At 44.3% G+C, this 17,607-nt stretch overlaps 1 protein-coding gene across 2 annotated transcripts in view; it reads left to right on the top strand.

Annotated features, from left to right (window-relative positions):
* enox1 (ecto-NOX disulfide-thiol exchanger 1) overlaps nt 1-17,607 on the top strand; it is a 420,328-nt gene that overhangs the window by 374,839 nt on the left and 27,882 nt on the right. The window contains exons 11-12 of one of the 2 annotated variants that reach the window (XM_072260824.1): nt 1,975-2,082; nt 6,466-6,536. In XM_072260824.1, coding sequence (XP_072116925.1) covers nt 1,975-2,082; nt 6,466-6,501 — 144 coding nt within the window. In that variant the 3' untranslated portion in view covers nt 6,502-6,536. Of the gene's footprint in view, nt 1-1,974; nt 2,083-6,465; nt 6,537-17,607 lie in introns of those variants that run through there. The other variant, XM_072260823.1, reaches the window with a different exon arrangement.

Genomic DNA, 17,607 nt, shown 5'->3' with positions numbered 1-17,607 from the left:
TTGGCAAACCTCCCCAAATTTATACTCCATCTCCCTGCTTGTCTTTGTTAGCATTGGTTTCCTAACTATTGCTGCCCCTGCAAACTTACTTTCCCTGTGTCTTGTAGGTGTCCGGTTGAGTTTACTGTCATGTGTACACTTACGATGAAGTAGAGGTACAATGACAACTTGCTTCCATCAGAGCCACATAGATTCAAAACACACAGAGGCACTAAAGAGAAAAACAAACTACAGACGAGTGCAAAATAACACATCCTGATACAGGGCTACAAGCCAAACCTTGACATATTACTATTTAACTATTTATGGTTCTATTACTATTTATTATTTATGGTGTAACTGTAACGAAAACCAATTTCCCCCGGGATCAATAAAGTATGACTATGACGATGACTATGACAACTCCTTTCCTCCCACAAATGCTGCTCGACCTGTCCTGCTTCTCCAGCAGATTGTTTATTGCTCCAGATTTCAGCACCGGCAGTCTCTTTTGTCTCCAATGCAGGATTTGTCTCTGATGGAGACATAAAGTGGTCTATGCTGTTCTGCGATGAGGTAGGGTTAGAGTTGTGCAGGTCGGTTCAAGGGATGGGTGTAGGGCAGTAGCTGATCCCAACCCTCGTGGTGAGGAACTTCAGGTTTCCATAGCTCTTGTCCAATTATGGCTGCATGAAGACAATGTAACCTGAATGGTGGAGATCCTAGCTGATACCCTGGAACCTGCTGCCGTCTGTGATCTCATATTGTTTAAGTAATCTTCTGCTTTCTGTTCTGCATACCCGCACATTCCTACATATCATCTGCCATCTTTTTCACTTAACCAGTCCTGAGAGCTATGTGTAGGAAGCCAGACTATCATTGTGGGTGCATTGATCATGCTACTTAAACCGAGATGTTCTACAGTTCGTTGGTAAAATATCTCTGTCGTTTGCTCTCGTGGTTTCCACAAATGATAATGAGGGCAGCTGATGGCCCTGACTGCTCTGTAGAGTGATCATCGCTCTTTGTAAAGATGCAATTGTTCATCAATAGAACAGCAATATTAGTATTTCTCACACATATCTCGGCTGATAATACAGAGTGTTATACTTGACAGCTACAAAGAATTGCTTCAACATAATTATAACTAACATTCTAGTTGGTGTGCAGAATTACCAGATAGAAGTAGCAATGGTCCTAAGGTTTCAGCTGATCTGAACAAATCTTCAAATAACTTATCATTTGGATTTGTACACCATCGGCACAGTGATGCAGCCGGTAGAGTGGTACAGCCGGTAGAGTGGTACAGCCGGTAGAGTGCTACAGCCAGTAGAGGGGTACACCCGGTAGGAGGTAGAGCTGGTAGAGTGGTACAGCTGGTAGAGAGTACAGCCAGTAGAGTGGTACAGCCGGGAGAGTGGTACAGCCGGTAGGGTGGGTGCCTCACGGCGGCAGAGAGTTGGATTTGACCCTAACATCCTGAGTTTGCAGGTTCTCCTCTCAGATCGAAAAGTCATGATCATTGCTAGTTTAATTAGATTGCTTGGTACTGGATGAGAATGTGGGATGAATATAATGGGATCAGTGTAAAATGCTTGGTGATTGGCATGGACCTAGTGGGCTGACTGGCCCGTTTCTGAGCAACATCTCTCCTTTCATCAACATGCTATTTTTTTTTTAAAGAGAGATTTGATATTATCCACCAAGTTTAAAACTGATGAACTGGCCACTCACTGCTGAAATTTGACTTGGTCAGTGGATACTGAGCAGGCAGAAGCTCTTTTGCCATGTCAGGTAATCATTCCAGCAAGGCAACGGAGCAGAATATTATTGGTGTGAGGTGCTGCATCACCTCTGCAGTATCCCTCCTACTCCCTCCCACCAAGTCCTATTTCAGGAGGGGCCACCATAAACACGATGTAAGCCATTTTCACCTCAGAGGACTTTAATAACTGGCCTGGCCCCGTAACTAATAACAGCCCTGTTTCTCAACAGCAACTACTTGCTCTGCAGGAGGAATACAGGAAAAAGGAGTTGGAACTGGAGAAAGTAAAGGAGGAAAAGTCAGAAGTACAAGCATTGCTTGCAAGTCTTAAAGAAAAGGTAAATTCCTCTTTTGGTCACTGTGCTCACAAAGGCTTAACTGGTAAAGTAGCATACTTACAGTCACGTTGAACAATTAACCAGAACGAATGGATTAAGGTCAGCTCAGTAACCCCAGATAAGGTTAACAGACATTATTTAATACACAACTTTATTTTTATCTTTTGTTAACTTGTTCACCGGTGGGTGTTTGAGGCAAGGGTCAAATTAATTTTCCATCTCAATTGCCCTTGGAGAGATGGTGGTGAGGAGTTCCTGTCTCCGTGTTGGAACACCTGGAGATGTTGCAGAGTTTATTCCGGGATGCCGGCTCAGTCTGGATGAAGGGATAATGTTAGGTTTCCGTTTCGGGACGGTGGGTTGGGTGGCGAAGGAGAAGGAGATGGAGGTCCCCATGCATCTGCTGCCCTTGTCTTTCTGCTAGAGGTCACAGATTCTGGATTTGTGCACAAAGGAGCCTTGGAAAGTTGTTGAGGAGATTTGTGCAGATGTTACAAATGGCAGAGGGTGGAAGGTGTACCATTTAGGGTGTGGACGGGCACTGTTGAATCTACAAATGTTAGTACATTCATCCAGTCAAGTGAGAGTATTCCATCAGTCTCCTGGTCTGTACCTGGCAGGTGGGGTAAAGGCTTCAGGGTGGCAGGAGGTGAGTTCCCTCTCCACGGGGCTTCATTGTTGTGTATGTGTGTCGCTGGTCCAGTTGACGGTCTGGTCAACAGTCATGTCCGCGGTGTCAATGGTGGATGACTCAGCACGGTAACATTGTTGAATCTCAAACGGGCCATCTTTCCAAGGGCAATGAAGATGGTAAGTTAATGCTGCCCTTACCAGTAACACCCACAACCGGTGAACAAGTTAACAAAAAATAAAAATAATGTTCTGTATTAAATACCCTGTTAATGTTGGCTGAGTCTGCTGAGCTGTGGATGAGTAAAAACAGCCTTAATGGACTTTGGAAGTGCTGGACTTGCAGATTGGTTTGGTTATTGGATGTTATTCCTGGTAATACGCCAAAACACTTCAAATTGTTATTTCTTTAATGTTGCAAGGCAGTTTAGTAAATTTCCCAATGACCCAATAGGTTTAAAAACTGTTTGTGAAATGGGCCCATCAGTTTAATGAGGGCATGGAACTGAAGTCCTGTTGAGTTTGAAGGCAATGGTTATCAATGGGGCCCTGGTTGGTTTCCACTCACTCTGTGCAGCAGATGCCAGTGCATTGGAATTTTGGAATCATCAGAAAGAGATGATCAGAGTTCACTGCAGAACAATATCATGTTTAACAAAGGAGCCACTTTAGGTCCTGGCCATTAACTGCTGCTGCTGAGTGACAGACACCCCTTGGACCCGACAACCCTTGTCACCCTCTACTTCACACTTCCATCAGAACTTGCAGGAGGTCATTCCCTTCTCTGCCAGGACTTTGCATTCCACACACAGCCTCAGTTGTCAGAGATCTTGTATCACAGCATAAATTGGAACAAGCAAATGAAAAACATTCTTGGCATAACAAACTCTTCTTGGGCTTCCAGCCTGGTACAGGTATCGATTTTAACCAACATTTCGATGACAAACTCTGCCCTCTTCATCAGAGATAATGCCCGGGCATGTCTGGTTCGGTGGCATTTATACCACCCACCCCCGCGCCCCCCCACCCCGGTCATCAATCCCTTCTGATTGGTTAGTCCTCATCCAGTCAGGTTTCTGCTCTCCCACCTTGTTTATAATGGAATTCTAGTTCTTACTTAGAGTCAGACCTTTGTTTTTGTTAAAATTCTTTTCCTCTAGTTCTATTTCAATAGCTTCCTTCATCAGGTGGTCCCAAAGGCCAGTGCGTGACACAGTAGTTTTGTGCCGTCAAAGTCAATCCTATGGCCATTGCAAATGCAATGTTCTGCTACCGCCGATTTCTCTGGATAACCCAAAAAGATCCACATCCTGTGCTCCTTGATGCGGGTTTCCACCGTGCATCCCATCCTGGCCGATATACGCTGCTCTGCATTCACAGGAAATCCTGTAAACGCTAGCCGTCCTGAGTCCCAGGTCATCCTTGACCGACATAAGCTGAGATTTGAGCTTCCTTACGGGTTTCTGGATGGTCACCTTGTAGCCACTCTGTAGGAACGTCGTGTGTAATTGTTTTATTTCCTCGTGGAGACTCTCCAGTGAAGGAAGCCATCGAAATAAAACTAGAGGAAAATAATTTTAACAAAGACAAAGGTCTCGCTCTAAGTAAGAACTGGAATTCAATTGCAAACAAGGTGGGAGAGCAAAAACCTGATTGGATGAGGACTAGCCAATCAGGTAGGATGGACACTAGGGCTAGACATGCCCAGGCATCATCCCTGATGAAGATGGCAGAGTTTGCCGTTGAAACATCAGTTACAAATGATACCTGTACCCAGCTGGAAGCCCGAGAAGAGTTTATTCATCATGTAAGCTGGGAAAACTCTAGATCCTTTTTCATTCTTGGCATTGTTTAGGACACACAGATCTCTGTGTGTCACTCACAACTGTTTTACTCTCAATCTGAACCCCCGTTGGTGGCCTTCTCTACAGACCCTGCCCTTCGGCTGCTTAACCTTGCAGACCAGCACCAAGCAAACCCAAATGAGCCAGTGCTTTTCAGGATCATAATTTCACCCAACTCGTCCACACCAACTACAGTACCTATGAAAACTAGTCCCATTTGCTTGCAAATGGCCAATAATCCTCAAAACCTTTCCTATCCAAGTACCTGTCTTTGAAACACTGTAAATATGCACACCTGGACCACGTCTTCCACAGCTTGCCCACCACCACCTGTGTGAAGAACGTGGTTACGATTATAGTGAAACTCCTGCTGTTGTCTTCTGTTGAACTGTACTGTTATCTCAGAAGAGATGTGGAATGTTTTTAACGGTTAGTGCAGCCACATTATACCAGACAATTTCATGCAGCTGGGGGCAGTTGTATTAGGAGGGACTGAGCCGATCACCAGACCAGAGTCTGGAAGAATGAAATGAGATTCAGTGAAATGTATGAAATTCTGAAAGGACTTGATAGATTGAAATGTGAGGAGGATTTTTCCCTGGCTGGGGCAGTGGCCTAGAATGATAGGCAGAGCCTCCAGTGCTGTTTGTGTAGAGTTTGCACATTCTCCCTTTGATTGGTTGGTTTCAGTTGCCCTCCATAGAGCTGGTAAGGCTGCAGAGTAAAGCATTTGAGATGAGGAGCAATTTCTTCACTCAGATCTGGTGCCCCTGTGGAATTTTATACAACAGAAGGAGGTGGAGGATAATTCACTGAATGCACTTAACAAGGAGATGAATATATTTCTGCACACAAGAGGCATCAAGGCCTATAGGGAGAGAGTAGAAATATCATATTGAGACAGAGGATCAGCCACGATTCTGGTCAATGGCGGACAGCCTTCAAGGGCCTGATAATCAACTCCCACACATATTTTACTCCAGTTCTAAGTTTCTATGGATGAGACTAACAAGTACTATACAAAAGGTTGGCATAGCCCAAATGGGCATAATGGCTTTCTTCAGTGTCAGTATCACTGTACAATTTCCTCTAAGTCTCTGAAAATTCCTCCAATAAGTGACTGAAGCAAGTAACATTCCAAACCCAGGCTTCTCCCTATACTTTAAGAATAATTTATGTCCCACAATTTTCAAAATTGTTCTCCTAATCCCCCTAATTTTTTGAGAAAAATGCACTTTGCAAAATTTTCTTCTCAATAGTTGCCCATTTCGCCACCAATAAAATACAAAAACAGTTTCTGTTATGTGTCAACAAAGGGTTGAGTGTGGGCGGTACCGTGTTCAATTATTTGCAGCACTGCATTTAGTTCCTTTCACTTCCTGTGAATAAGGCTTTTCATTAACCAGATCAGCTAGTCTGTAATTGATTGGAATTAAGGGTTTAATAATCTGAGCCCTCCACAAGGTTTGCTGGTGTATTACTGAACCATTTCAATACACAGCGTCACCTGTCAGCCGGATTATCCTTTTCCCAGTATAACTTTGCCTTTGTCATAAGTGTTGAACGGTTGAAGGTAATGACGAGCATTTCCAAAGCCAAAGTCCTTACAGCAACAAAACACTAATGGAAAGGAAGCCCATTCTTCCTCCCATCTACTTTCTGGATAACCAAAGGTCTTTTTGATTACGTCTTTTTTTTAATCTGATCTTTATCCAAATTCTTTCAGTTCACCAGTCAGCCACAAAAACTGTGGAAGCAGGTTGGGTTTGGCCTACCAAAATGCCACACCAATGAAGAGGTATCATGATTCAAGCACGTCTCTTCCAATCAATGACCTTGAGTTCAATAGTTCCATTTAATATCTGAGAAATGTATGCAATATACATCCTGAAATTCTTTTTCTTCACAGGCATCCATGAAAACAGAAGAGTGTCCCAAAGAATAAGTGACGGTAAAAAACGTTAGAGCCCCAAAGCCCCCACACACACAAGCAACTGCAAAGCATCGACCCTCCCCCAGCCCACTTACTTCAGCAAAAAGCATCAGCAACCTTCACCCACCAAGCAGGCAATAGCAAAGCCCCCAGGAAAGACCATGATCTGCAGTACAAGAAAAACTAATTGTTCTCCCTGATAATTTGAAATACCACGGGCTCTATGCCTCTTTCCAATAAAGGGGTAGAGAGGTGTCACTCACCGAGAAGGGAGACATAAACAAGGCAACTCGCTGATTTACGATGTTAAGGTCTGCCGCGCCGACTCGAGAATCAGCAGCAAGCTCTCCCTCACCAACGAGAGAAACTTACAAAACCCATCTGCTCCCTCCCCCACAAACGTGCGCCATCATTTAATTAGATCACGGCTGGCCTGACTGAATACTCAACTCCACATTCCCATCTACGCCCAGTAACCATTCATCCCTTCCTCATCTTAAGAATAATCTAAGACCGTGCTTTCCATTGAGCTTTGAGCAAATGTTCCCAAGACCTGTGACCCTCTGAGAGAAAAATTTTCCCTGGTTTTTAATCTTTAAACATTGACCCCCAGTTTTTAGCTTCTCCAACAGAGAAGACAACTCCACTCTTTCAAGAGTCCTCACTATCCAATATGTTTGAGTTGTTCTTTTCACTGTTGGGTGGTTGAAATCCCAAAGTGCCCTACCTTTCCCTGACAAGCCAATCACCTATTCCAGATATCAGTCAAATAAACCCTCTGGGAACTCCTTCTAATACAGTACATTTAGCTCAAGATGTGGTCACACCAAACTAGAAGCAAATCATCACTACTTTTCTATTCAGTTTCCTTAACAATAAACATTCATGGTCAGTTAACTTTCCCAATTACTCTCAGTACCTGCTTACTTGACTTTTGCAAATCATGCATTTGGACATTAGGTTCCTCGGATGTGCTTTCATTGTGAAGACAAAAGCAGATAACCATCCCATTCCTCTCAATGATTCAAGACTCTACCCATCCAGTATCTAATTCTCTCAATTGCGTAAAGGTCTAGAATCTTAAAATTATCTAGCGCTAACTATCATTCACAGAGATTTACATTGTGAATGCTTTTCAATAGCATCTGTTGTTCACACGGTCAAAATTTGCCCACAATTTTCTTGTCCGTCCCAGTTACATTGGTCTTCAGTACAATATAAATTGTCTCCATCTCCTTTCTGTATTAAATACAGTTAATGGTTGTTTTATTACTGAAAATAGAGCCCAAGTCTGAAAGCAAAATTACATTTGCATTTTAAGAAGATAAGTTACTCTATTATTTGGGCAAACAAATCTAGGAAATAATCACCACTGAGTTATATGAATCAATCACAGATTTAATCTACGGGATCTGCAGTCTCCTTTCAGACCACTGAGTACTTCCAGCATCTCTTGTTTTTATTACAAATTTAATCTTGGTCAATAAAGGGATTTGGAATCCACAAACTGCTCCCATGTGCTGAGGGATTAATGATAGCAATAGCTCCCTTCTGGTGTTCTGTCACCAATCTTATTACCAGTGAAGCAACAATCTGCAGGAGGAATTTACTGGGATGAGCAGCATCTGTGAGGGAGGAAGATACTTATATCATCACTCCATCTTCCCCACGGAATGTGGCCTCACGCGGATAATCCGGAACGTTTCATCAGAACGTGCATGTGGCTTTTGTGGGATTGAAGTATTCAGTGCACCCTGTGTAAAGAGGCTGACTCATTGGCAGCAGGTCATCTTATTGCATGGCTATGTTTAGAGTAACTCTTCAAAAAAAACAAGTACAAACACAGTATTTGTAACTGTGTTGGGAAGTTACTGAGTGCTACAGCGAGGAAGCAGCTGTACAACCCATTTATCTCTGTGGGGGGGGCGCGAGAAATGGGGTGCTGGGGCCCCAGTTGTTCACGGCCCGTCACTGCAATTTGGGTGAGGACATCAGGTGAAATGTAACAGAATTTGCTGATGATACAGAGCCAGGTGGTAGTGAGAGAGGGGATAGAGATAGGCTGACAGAAAGGGCAAGGGCATGATTGATGGAATATAGTTGGAATAGTTGCACATTCATTTAGTTTGGCTGGGGAAAAAGAAGATTTTTTTAAAATCTAGTTTATTCCCACATTTCCTTTCAAAAAAGAATGGGGCCATCAAGTCTATGTTGGAATGGAGAGCCCTCCAATTCCCTAATTTCTGCTGAAACCCTTTCCCGTACATTCCCATCAAATCCCCTCAGATTCCATTGCCCACCCACACATTTGGGGCAATTAACCAACTAAACCACACATTAACCAATTAAACCACACATCACTGGGATGTGGGGGGAAACCAGAGCACCCAGGAAAAAAACCTACATGGTCACAGGGAGAACATGGAAATCTCACACACTGATAGCATCTGAGGTCAGGATTGAACCCTGATCTTTGGTGCTGCGAAGCTCTCTTAGCAGCATGCCGACACAGGTCAGAATCAGAATCAGGTTTAATATCATCAGCATGTGTCGTGAAATTTATTAACTTAGTGGCAGCAGTTCAATGTGATACATAATAAATATAGGAAAAAATGGAATTACAGTAAGTATATCTGTGTACTAAATAGTTAAATAGGTGGTGCAAAAACAGGAACAATAAGCAGTGAAATGGGGATGCCTCTTTTGCCCTTATTAGGGAGAGAGAGAGAGAGCCTGTGGTATGTTGAATACCGGGTTAATGGGTAGTCTTTGGGGTACTGCAAGTCTGTGTCTTTATTGATGCTTTGTTGCACATTTGAGTGCTCGGTGGGGGTGCAGATGCTTTTATTGCTTGTGGGGGGGGATCATTGCTTATGCATGGGAGGGGGAGCTGGGGGGGCTTTGGGGTTTTAATGTTTAACTGTCATTCATTTTTTGGGACACTCCTCTGTTTTCATGGATGATTGTGAAGAAAAAGAATTTCAAGGTGCATATTGTTTACATTTCTCTGACATTAAATGTACCTATTGGAGAGGTAGTGATCGATGTCCAATTAGAAATCAGATGGCTGAGAGGAAGAAGCTGTTACTGAATCGCTGAATGTGTGCTTCAGGCTTCTGTACCTCCTACCTGATGGTAGCAGTGAGAAGGGGGCAAGTCCTGGATGGTTGGGACCTTCCTAAGGCACCACCCCTTAAAGATCACTAATTTTACAACCTTTTTGCATCTTACTTCGATCTTGAGCAGTTTCCCCCCCCCCCCACCCATACAGATGGTGATGCAGCCAGTCAGAATGCTCTCCAGGATACATCTGTAGAAGTTTTCCAATGCTTTAGGTGACAAACCAAATCTCCTCAAATTCCTAACAAAATATAGTCGCTGCCTTGCGTTAGTGTTAGTGTTCATGAAGATCAGATGTCCTTGTACAGAAATCCTTAGCCGATACCACGTGACCTCAGCAAGCAATTAAGAAGGCAACTGGAATATTGACCTTTATTGCAAGAGGATATGAGGACTGGATTACTATAATTACATAAATACATATATATATGTAGGTATGTGTGTGTATATATATATATATATATATATAAAAAACTATAATTGTAGAATGCCATGCTGAGGTTGGTCCTGGAATCTTGTGTACGATCTGATCGTCCTGCCTAGGAAAAGATTAGGTTAGATTATGAGAACACTCAGTCCTCATTTATTGTCATTTAGTAATGCATGCATTAAGAAATGATACAACGTTCCTCCAGTATGATATCACAGAAACACAAGACAAACCAAGGCTAAAACTGACAAAAACCACATAATTACGACATATAGTTACAACAGTGCAAAGCAATACCATAATTTGATAAGAGCAGACCATGGGCACGGTGAAAAAAAATCTTAAGGTCCCGATAGCCCCATCATCTCACGCAGACGGTAGAAGGGAGAAACTCTTCCTGCCATGAGCTTCCAGCGCCGCAAGCTTGCCGATGCAGCATCCTGGAAGCACCTGACCACAGTCCAACTCTGAGTCTGTCCAAAAACTTCGAGCCTCCAACCAGCCCTCCGACACCAAGCACTGAGCACCATCTCTGCCGAGCGCTTCAACCCCGCCCCGGCCGCCTGGCAACAGGCAAAGCCGAGGACTCGGGGCCCTCCCCTCCGGAGATTTTGGATCACACAGTAGTGGCGGCAGAGAAACAGGCATTTCAGAAGTCTGCTCTCACCTCTGCCTCCATCAAATCAGAATTGTGCACGGCCTCTTACTTGACAGATAACAGATATCATCACCGGAGAGGCATCGCATCGCCATCTTCTCCTCCCGCCTGTATACCTGTATATAGAGGATTACAATACAGGTTCACCAGATCGATTTCTGGAATGGGACTTAGTCCAACTGAGAGAGATTATTCAGACTTGGTCTCTACTGTCTGGAGTTCAGAAAAGAAAATGAGTGGCAATCTCTTGTAAAAGACCGAATTCTCATAGAGCTTGACCAGGTAGTGCTGGAAGGATGTCTCTTCCCTTGTCTGAGTCTAAAGCTAGAGGTCACTGCCTCGATGTAAGAGACCAACCTTCATACAGAGATGAGAAGAAACTCCTTCATTCAGAGGCCCAGTGGAGCTTGATATTCTCTACTCAAGAGGACTGTGGAGACGTGTTCATGGGGGAGATCCAGAACAGAGATTCATGGAAATGTGGATATTAAGGAAAGAAGGATTTGGGTTCAGTGCAGGAAAGTGGCTCCAAGACGAAAGATCAACCGTGAACTTGTTGAAGGGAGGGGGTGAATGACTGCTCCCGCTATGTTCGTAGTTCCTCATGGATGTGCACTATTCCTTCAAAGAGCTTTGTACATTGTCCCAGTTTTCCACACTTCCCTTGTGTACTTAGGATCCTTCCCTGCTACAACACAGTTAAAAGACTGACAATGTCTGAAGCTGGTGATCTGAAAGCTGAAGCAGGAAATGCTGGACCCACTCTGCAGGTCAGATAGCACTTGTGGAAAGAGAGAGAGAGAGTTAACACTGCAGGTCAACGGCCTTCACCAAATGTTATTCTCTCACAACAGGGGCTGCCGGACCCACTGGGCTTTTGATGATGTTATATTATTTAAAACTTTTAGGGGAAGCTGGACTGGAGTTTGGTGTTGCAAGCTGAAGTCACTGATGGATAATTTGACGGGTGGAGTGGTGTTGAGGTCAGGGATACAACATCAATGAATTGGTTCATCATTGAACGTACTGAAAGTTAGTTTTGTAAGTTTTCTATACAGATCACTTCAAAAGATAAGTATGTGGAGACAGTACGAGGGAAAAATGATAAGAGATTGCAGAATAGAGTGTAGCAGTTACAGAGCAGGTGTGGTGCAGATAGACAAGAAGGTGCAAGGCCGTAACGAAATCTCCCTGATGGAGGAAAGTGAACTTACTGATGCTCTGGGATTTTAACCAAACACATTACTTCATACTGTGACCTGTTTTGGTACCGTAATATGTCGAGTGCTGTGGGAGAATGCCCCCGAGGTCCCCCTGCACTTTCTCCAGAGACATCCTCCCACCGCACCCCCTGTGCTTTTATTGACTAAGGATAGCGAAGGTTGTAGAGGGTGGCCAGTTCCGAGGGCCTCTCCATCAGCCACATGAGCACACTCGGCCTGTACAGACAGCAGTGTGTGCCTCTGCTTGAAGCGTTGCATCTCCACTCTTGAGTGAGGTGTGTCTCCTGGCCCTGGACGAAGCATCAAGAATCCTGCTTCACTCACCCTGCTGAACGAAGGCACATTAGTGGTGAGGTGACGGAGCTGCTGTGAAGGGGATTATTGAGCTAGGATTGGATTAGTTACCCTTGGGAGATACACAACACAGAAACAGGCTTGAGTACATACCAGCCATCAACCGCGCATGGGCATTTGTTCCAGCAGCTGTTCCACTTTCTTTCTGACTGCGCTCCCCCTTGGGAACAATGGGTGCTGGGAAATTACACTGGTAACCTGCCATTCCCAGGGCAAAGTAAACAATTTGCACCAATAATTTCTGGAGAGGAGCAAGGACAAAGATGCCTTTGGGAAGCAGTGGCTGGAGCTGTGGTTGCTTTTGTAGTTGCACATTTTAAACAACCAGAGGTTTATCCTCTGAGTGTTCTTTATTAGCTGTAGCAGTGATGAAATTGATTGGGCAGTCATCTCCCTTTCCAGGGCAATTTTGTGGGAGGTGTGTGTGTATTTTGTTAGTCAGAATACTGTGCAGAAAAATCAGTTGTTATCAAAGGAGGTTTGGTGGCAGCAATAAGGGGTGCTTGAACTTACAGATGAGAAAGTGAATCAGCTGGGAAGTTTCATTTTCAGCATGGATGCTTCACTCCTGAGGGAGCTGGGCTCCAGTGGAAAGAAAATAAGTTTCACAACCTCTGGAAATTCCACAGCACTTTCTAGTCGACGTCTCAGCCCGAAACGTCGACTGTACTCTTTTCCACAGATGCTGCCTGGCCTGCTGAGTTCCTCCAGCATTTTGTGTGTGTGGCTTGGATTTCCTGCGTCTGCAGATTTTCTCTTGTTTGTGATTGCACTTTCTCATCAATTGGTATTGGAATCGGTTTACTATGGTCACTTGTACTGAGATACAGTGAAAAGCTTTTGTTCAGCTTTCCATCCAGACAAATCATTCCAGGTAAACAGAATGCAGAATAGAGTGTTTCAGCTCCAGAGAAAGGGCAGTGCAAAAGACAAATGAAGTGCAGATAGACTGGAGGGAAGAATTCAAGAGTTCATCTTTTATTGCATATGGGTTCCAGAGTCTGATAACAGCAGGATAGACATTGTCCTTGAGACGGGTTCTATGTTTCACAAGCTTTTGTATTCTTCCTACTCGACAAAAGAGGGGAGAACAGAGATTGCCCCAAATAAAAAAGTAGTGAGGTAGTGTTCATGGGTTCAATGTCCATTCAGAAATTGGATGGTGGAGGGGACCTGAATCACTGAGAGTGCGCCTTCAGGCTTCTGTACCTCCTTCCTGATGGTAGCAATGAGAAGGGGGCACGCCCTGGGTGATGGGGGTCCCTAAGGATAGGTGCCACGTTTTTGAGGCATCACTCCTTGAAGATGTCCTGGACACTACAGGGGCTGGTGCCCATGAAGGAGCTGACTAAATTTACAAATCTCTGCGGCTTATTTCGGTCCCGTGCAGTCGCCCCCACACCAGACGGTGATGCAGCCAGTTAAAATGCTCTCCATGGTACATCTGTAGAAATTTGTGAGTGTCTTTGGTGCAAACCAACCCTCCTCAAACCCCTAATAAAATATAGCCGCTGTCATGCCTTTTTTACAGTTGCTTTCCTGAGGCAGAAAGAGGCATCAGCGGAGACGGGAAGGTTACGTTCAGAACTCTCTGCAATTCCGTGCCGTCTTGGGCACAGCAGTTGTCATACCAAGCTGCGATAGATCGGGGCAGGAGGTTTTCAAAGGTTCACCTAGAAAAACTGATAAGAGTCATCAGGGACATGCTGAACTTTCTTAGCCTTCTGAGGAATGACATCATAGGTGGAATGAAAGAAACCCACTGATAAACATGCATGGAGAGATCCCGCTAAATTAACTGATTGACCTGGAACTTACAACTGTGCTTGCTGTTCAAGCAATGTTACAGTATCTCCTGTTTCCACTCGAGGGAACAGAGGGGACCTCAGGTTGAAGCCTCACCCTAAAGGGGTGCTCCCTCAGCAAGAGCATGCACACTTGCCACTGCACTGATTGAACTAGAGCTATTAACTGAGCCAATGTTGCAGCCCCACAGCGGGACATGAACCTATATTCCCTCATGCACAGCCCTCTAAGCCAGGCAGAGTTGATATGAAGGCGGCAATTCTCCAATAAACCTGCGAAGGGACCTTGAGTTTTAGGAGAACCTTTTATTACAACGTGTACAAGAATCTTAAATAGGTGCTTTTCCAAAGTCCATTTGATCACAGGCATTAGCTTACCCCTGACATCTATATCCTATGTGTTTAAACATTTATGTACAGATTATGTGGGGAAAGAGGTTGGTCATAAATTCTACTCGGAAAACAGTTTCACACTCTCATTTAACTGAACAAACAGAGTGGAGTTAACCTCCCAGAGGAGATCAACACTTAATAAAATGAACCATTGTTTGCATTGACTGGGATTAATCAAAAGCGTAGGCCTTGATGTTGACTGGCAGCTGAGGATGGGCTGGCTCTGTGTGTGAAGTTCTTGGAGCAACCTTGGAGGGTGGTACAAAGGTTCTGAACTTAAAGAAGGGTAACTTTGAAGGTATGAGGCATGAAATAGCTAAGATAGACTGGCAAATGACACTTAAAGGATTGACGGTGGATATGCAATGGCAAGCATTTAAAGGTTGCATGGATGAACTACAACAATTGTTCATCCCAGTTTGGCAAAAGAATAAATCAAGGAAGGTAGTGCACCCGTGGCTGACAAGAGAAATTAGGGATAGTATCAATTCCAAAGAAGAAGCATACAAATTAGCAAGAAAAAGTGGCTCACCTGAAGACTGGGAGAAATTCAGAGTTCAGCAGAGGAGGACAAAGGGCTTAATTAGGAAGGGGAAAAAAGATTATGAGAGAAAACTGGCAGGGAACATAAAAACTGACTGTAAAAGCTTTTATAGATATGTAAAAAGGAAAAGACTGGTAAAGACAAATGTAGGTCCCCTACAGACAGAAACAGGTGAATTGATTATGGGGAGCAAGGACATGGCAGACCAATTGAATAATTACTTTGGTTCTGTCTTAACTAAGGAGGACATAAATAATCTTCCAGCAATAGTAGGAGACAGAGGGTCCAGTGAGGTGGAGGAACTGAGCGAAATACATGTTAGTAGGGAAGTGTTGTTAGGTAAATTGAAGGGATTGAAGCCAGGTAAATCCCCAAGGCCAGATGGTCTGCATCCCAGAGTGCTTAAGAAAGTAGCCCAAGAAATAGTGGATGCATTAGTGATAATTTTTCAAAACTCGTTACATTCTGGACTAGTTCCTGAGGATTGGAGAGTGGCTAATGTAACCCCTCTTTTTAAAAAAGGAGGGAGAGAGAAACCAGGGAATTATAGACCGGTTAGCCTAACGTCGGTGGTGGGGAAACTGCTGGAGTCAGTTATCAAAGATGTGATAACAGCACATTTGGAAAGCGGTGAAATGATCGGACAAAGTCAGCATGGATTTGTGAAAGGAAAATCATGTCTGACGAATCTCATAGAATTTTTTGAGGATGTAACTAGTAGAGTGGATAGGGGAGAACCAGTGGATGTGGTATATTTGGATTGTCAAAAGGCTTTTGACAAGGTCCCACACAGGAGATTAGTGTGCAAACTTAAAGCACACGGTATTGGGGGTAAGGTATTGATGTGGATAGAGAATTGGTTAGCAGACAGGAAGCAAAGAGTGGGAATAAACGGGACCTTTTCAGAATGGCAGGCGGTGACTAGTGGGGTACCGCAAGGCTCAGTGCTGAGACCCCAGTTGTTTACAATATATATTAATGACTTGGATGAGGGAATTAAATGCAGCATCTCCAAGTTTGCGGATGACACAAAGCTGGGTGGCAGTGTTAGCTGTGAGGAGGATGCTAAGAGGATGCAGGGTGACTTGGATAGGTTGGGTGAGTGGGCAAATTCATGGCAGATGCAAATTAATGTGGATAAATGTGAAGTTATCCACTTTGGTGGCAAAAATAGGAAAACTGATTATTATCTGAATGGTGGCCGATTAGGAAAAGGAGAGGTGCAACGAGACCTGGGTGTCATTATACACCAGCCATTGAAAATGGGCATGCAGGTACAGCAGGCGGTGAAAAAGGCGAATGGTATGCTGGCATTTATAGCGAGAGGATTCGAGTACAGGAGCAGGGAGGTACTACTGCAGTTGTACAAGGCCTTGGTGAGACCACACCTGGAGTATTGTGTGCAGTTTTGGTCTCCTAATCTGAGGAAAGACATCCTTGCCATAGAGGGAGTACAAAGAAAGTTCACCAGATTGATTCCTAGGATGGCAGGACTTTCATATGAAGAAAGACTGGATGAACTAGGCTTGTACTCATTGGAATTTAGAAGATTGAGGGGGGATCTGATTGAAACGTATAAAATCCTAAAGGGATTGGACAGGCTAGATGCAGGAAGATTGTTCCCGATGTTGGGGAAGTCCAGAACGAGGGGTCACAGTTTGAGGATAAGGGGGAAGCCTTTTAGGACTGAGATTAGGAAAAACTTCTTCACACAGAGAGTGGTGAATCTGTGGAATTCTCTGCCACAGGAAACAGTTGAGGCCAGTTCATTGGCTATATTTAAGAGGGAGTTAGATATGGCCCTTGTGGCTACGGGGATCAGGAGGTATGGAGGGAAGGCTGGTGCAGGGTTCTGAGTTGGATGATCAGCCATGATCTTAATAAATGGCGGTGCAGGCTCAAAGGGCTGAATGGCCTACTCCTGCACCTATTTTCTATGTTTCTATGTTTCTATGTTACCACGGCAAAGTGGTCAGCACCACCCCCCGGCAGATCCACTGACAGGTGTTCGATCCTGACCTCCAGCACTGTCTGGGTGGAGTTTGCCTATTCTGCCCCACCCTTCCTGTGCCCTCACATGCTCCTTTGTTCCGTCACTCCACTGTGCCCTGAGATCTTGTTGCCTCAAAGAGGGCTGCTGTCTTTGTATGCACTGCCAATGAAAGTGGCTAACTGCGTGGAAAAGTGTGTAATGACTTTTCAAGTGTCTCTCCATTGTTTGGTTCAGTGGCTCGTTGCTGAGTAGACACTGACCCCTACTGTTCAGTTCTGCAATAGCACACAGAGCCTGAATTTGCCTGGGCACTCACTGCATGTTATTTTTTCCCAGTTATTCACTCATGAGATAAGTACATTGCTGTTGAGGCCAGTGTGTATAGTCCACCTTAATTAACCCCCAACCTGGGGATGCAGATTGGTGAGTCTGGAGTACTATGTAGTGCAGACTAGGGAAGAACATCACATTTACTCCCTGGAGAGTATTAGCAACTTTGGTGAGTTTCAACAGCAATCCAGTAGATTACTGGCACTATATATAGAAGTATATACAGAATACTAAGGTGAGATATAGATCGCGTGGATAGTCAGAGTTG

This window comes from Mobula birostris, chromosome 6 (assembly GCF_030028105.1).
Source record: "Mobula birostris isolate sMobBir1 chromosome 6, sMobBir1.hap1, whole genome shotgun sequence".
In the NCBI taxonomy this organism is placed as follows: domain Eukaryota; kingdom Metazoa; phylum Chordata; class Chondrichthyes; order Myliobatiformes; family Myliobatidae; genus Mobula; species Mobula birostris.
Note: the sequence above shows the minus strand (reverse complement) of the source record. Positions and strands in the feature narration are given on the sequence as shown.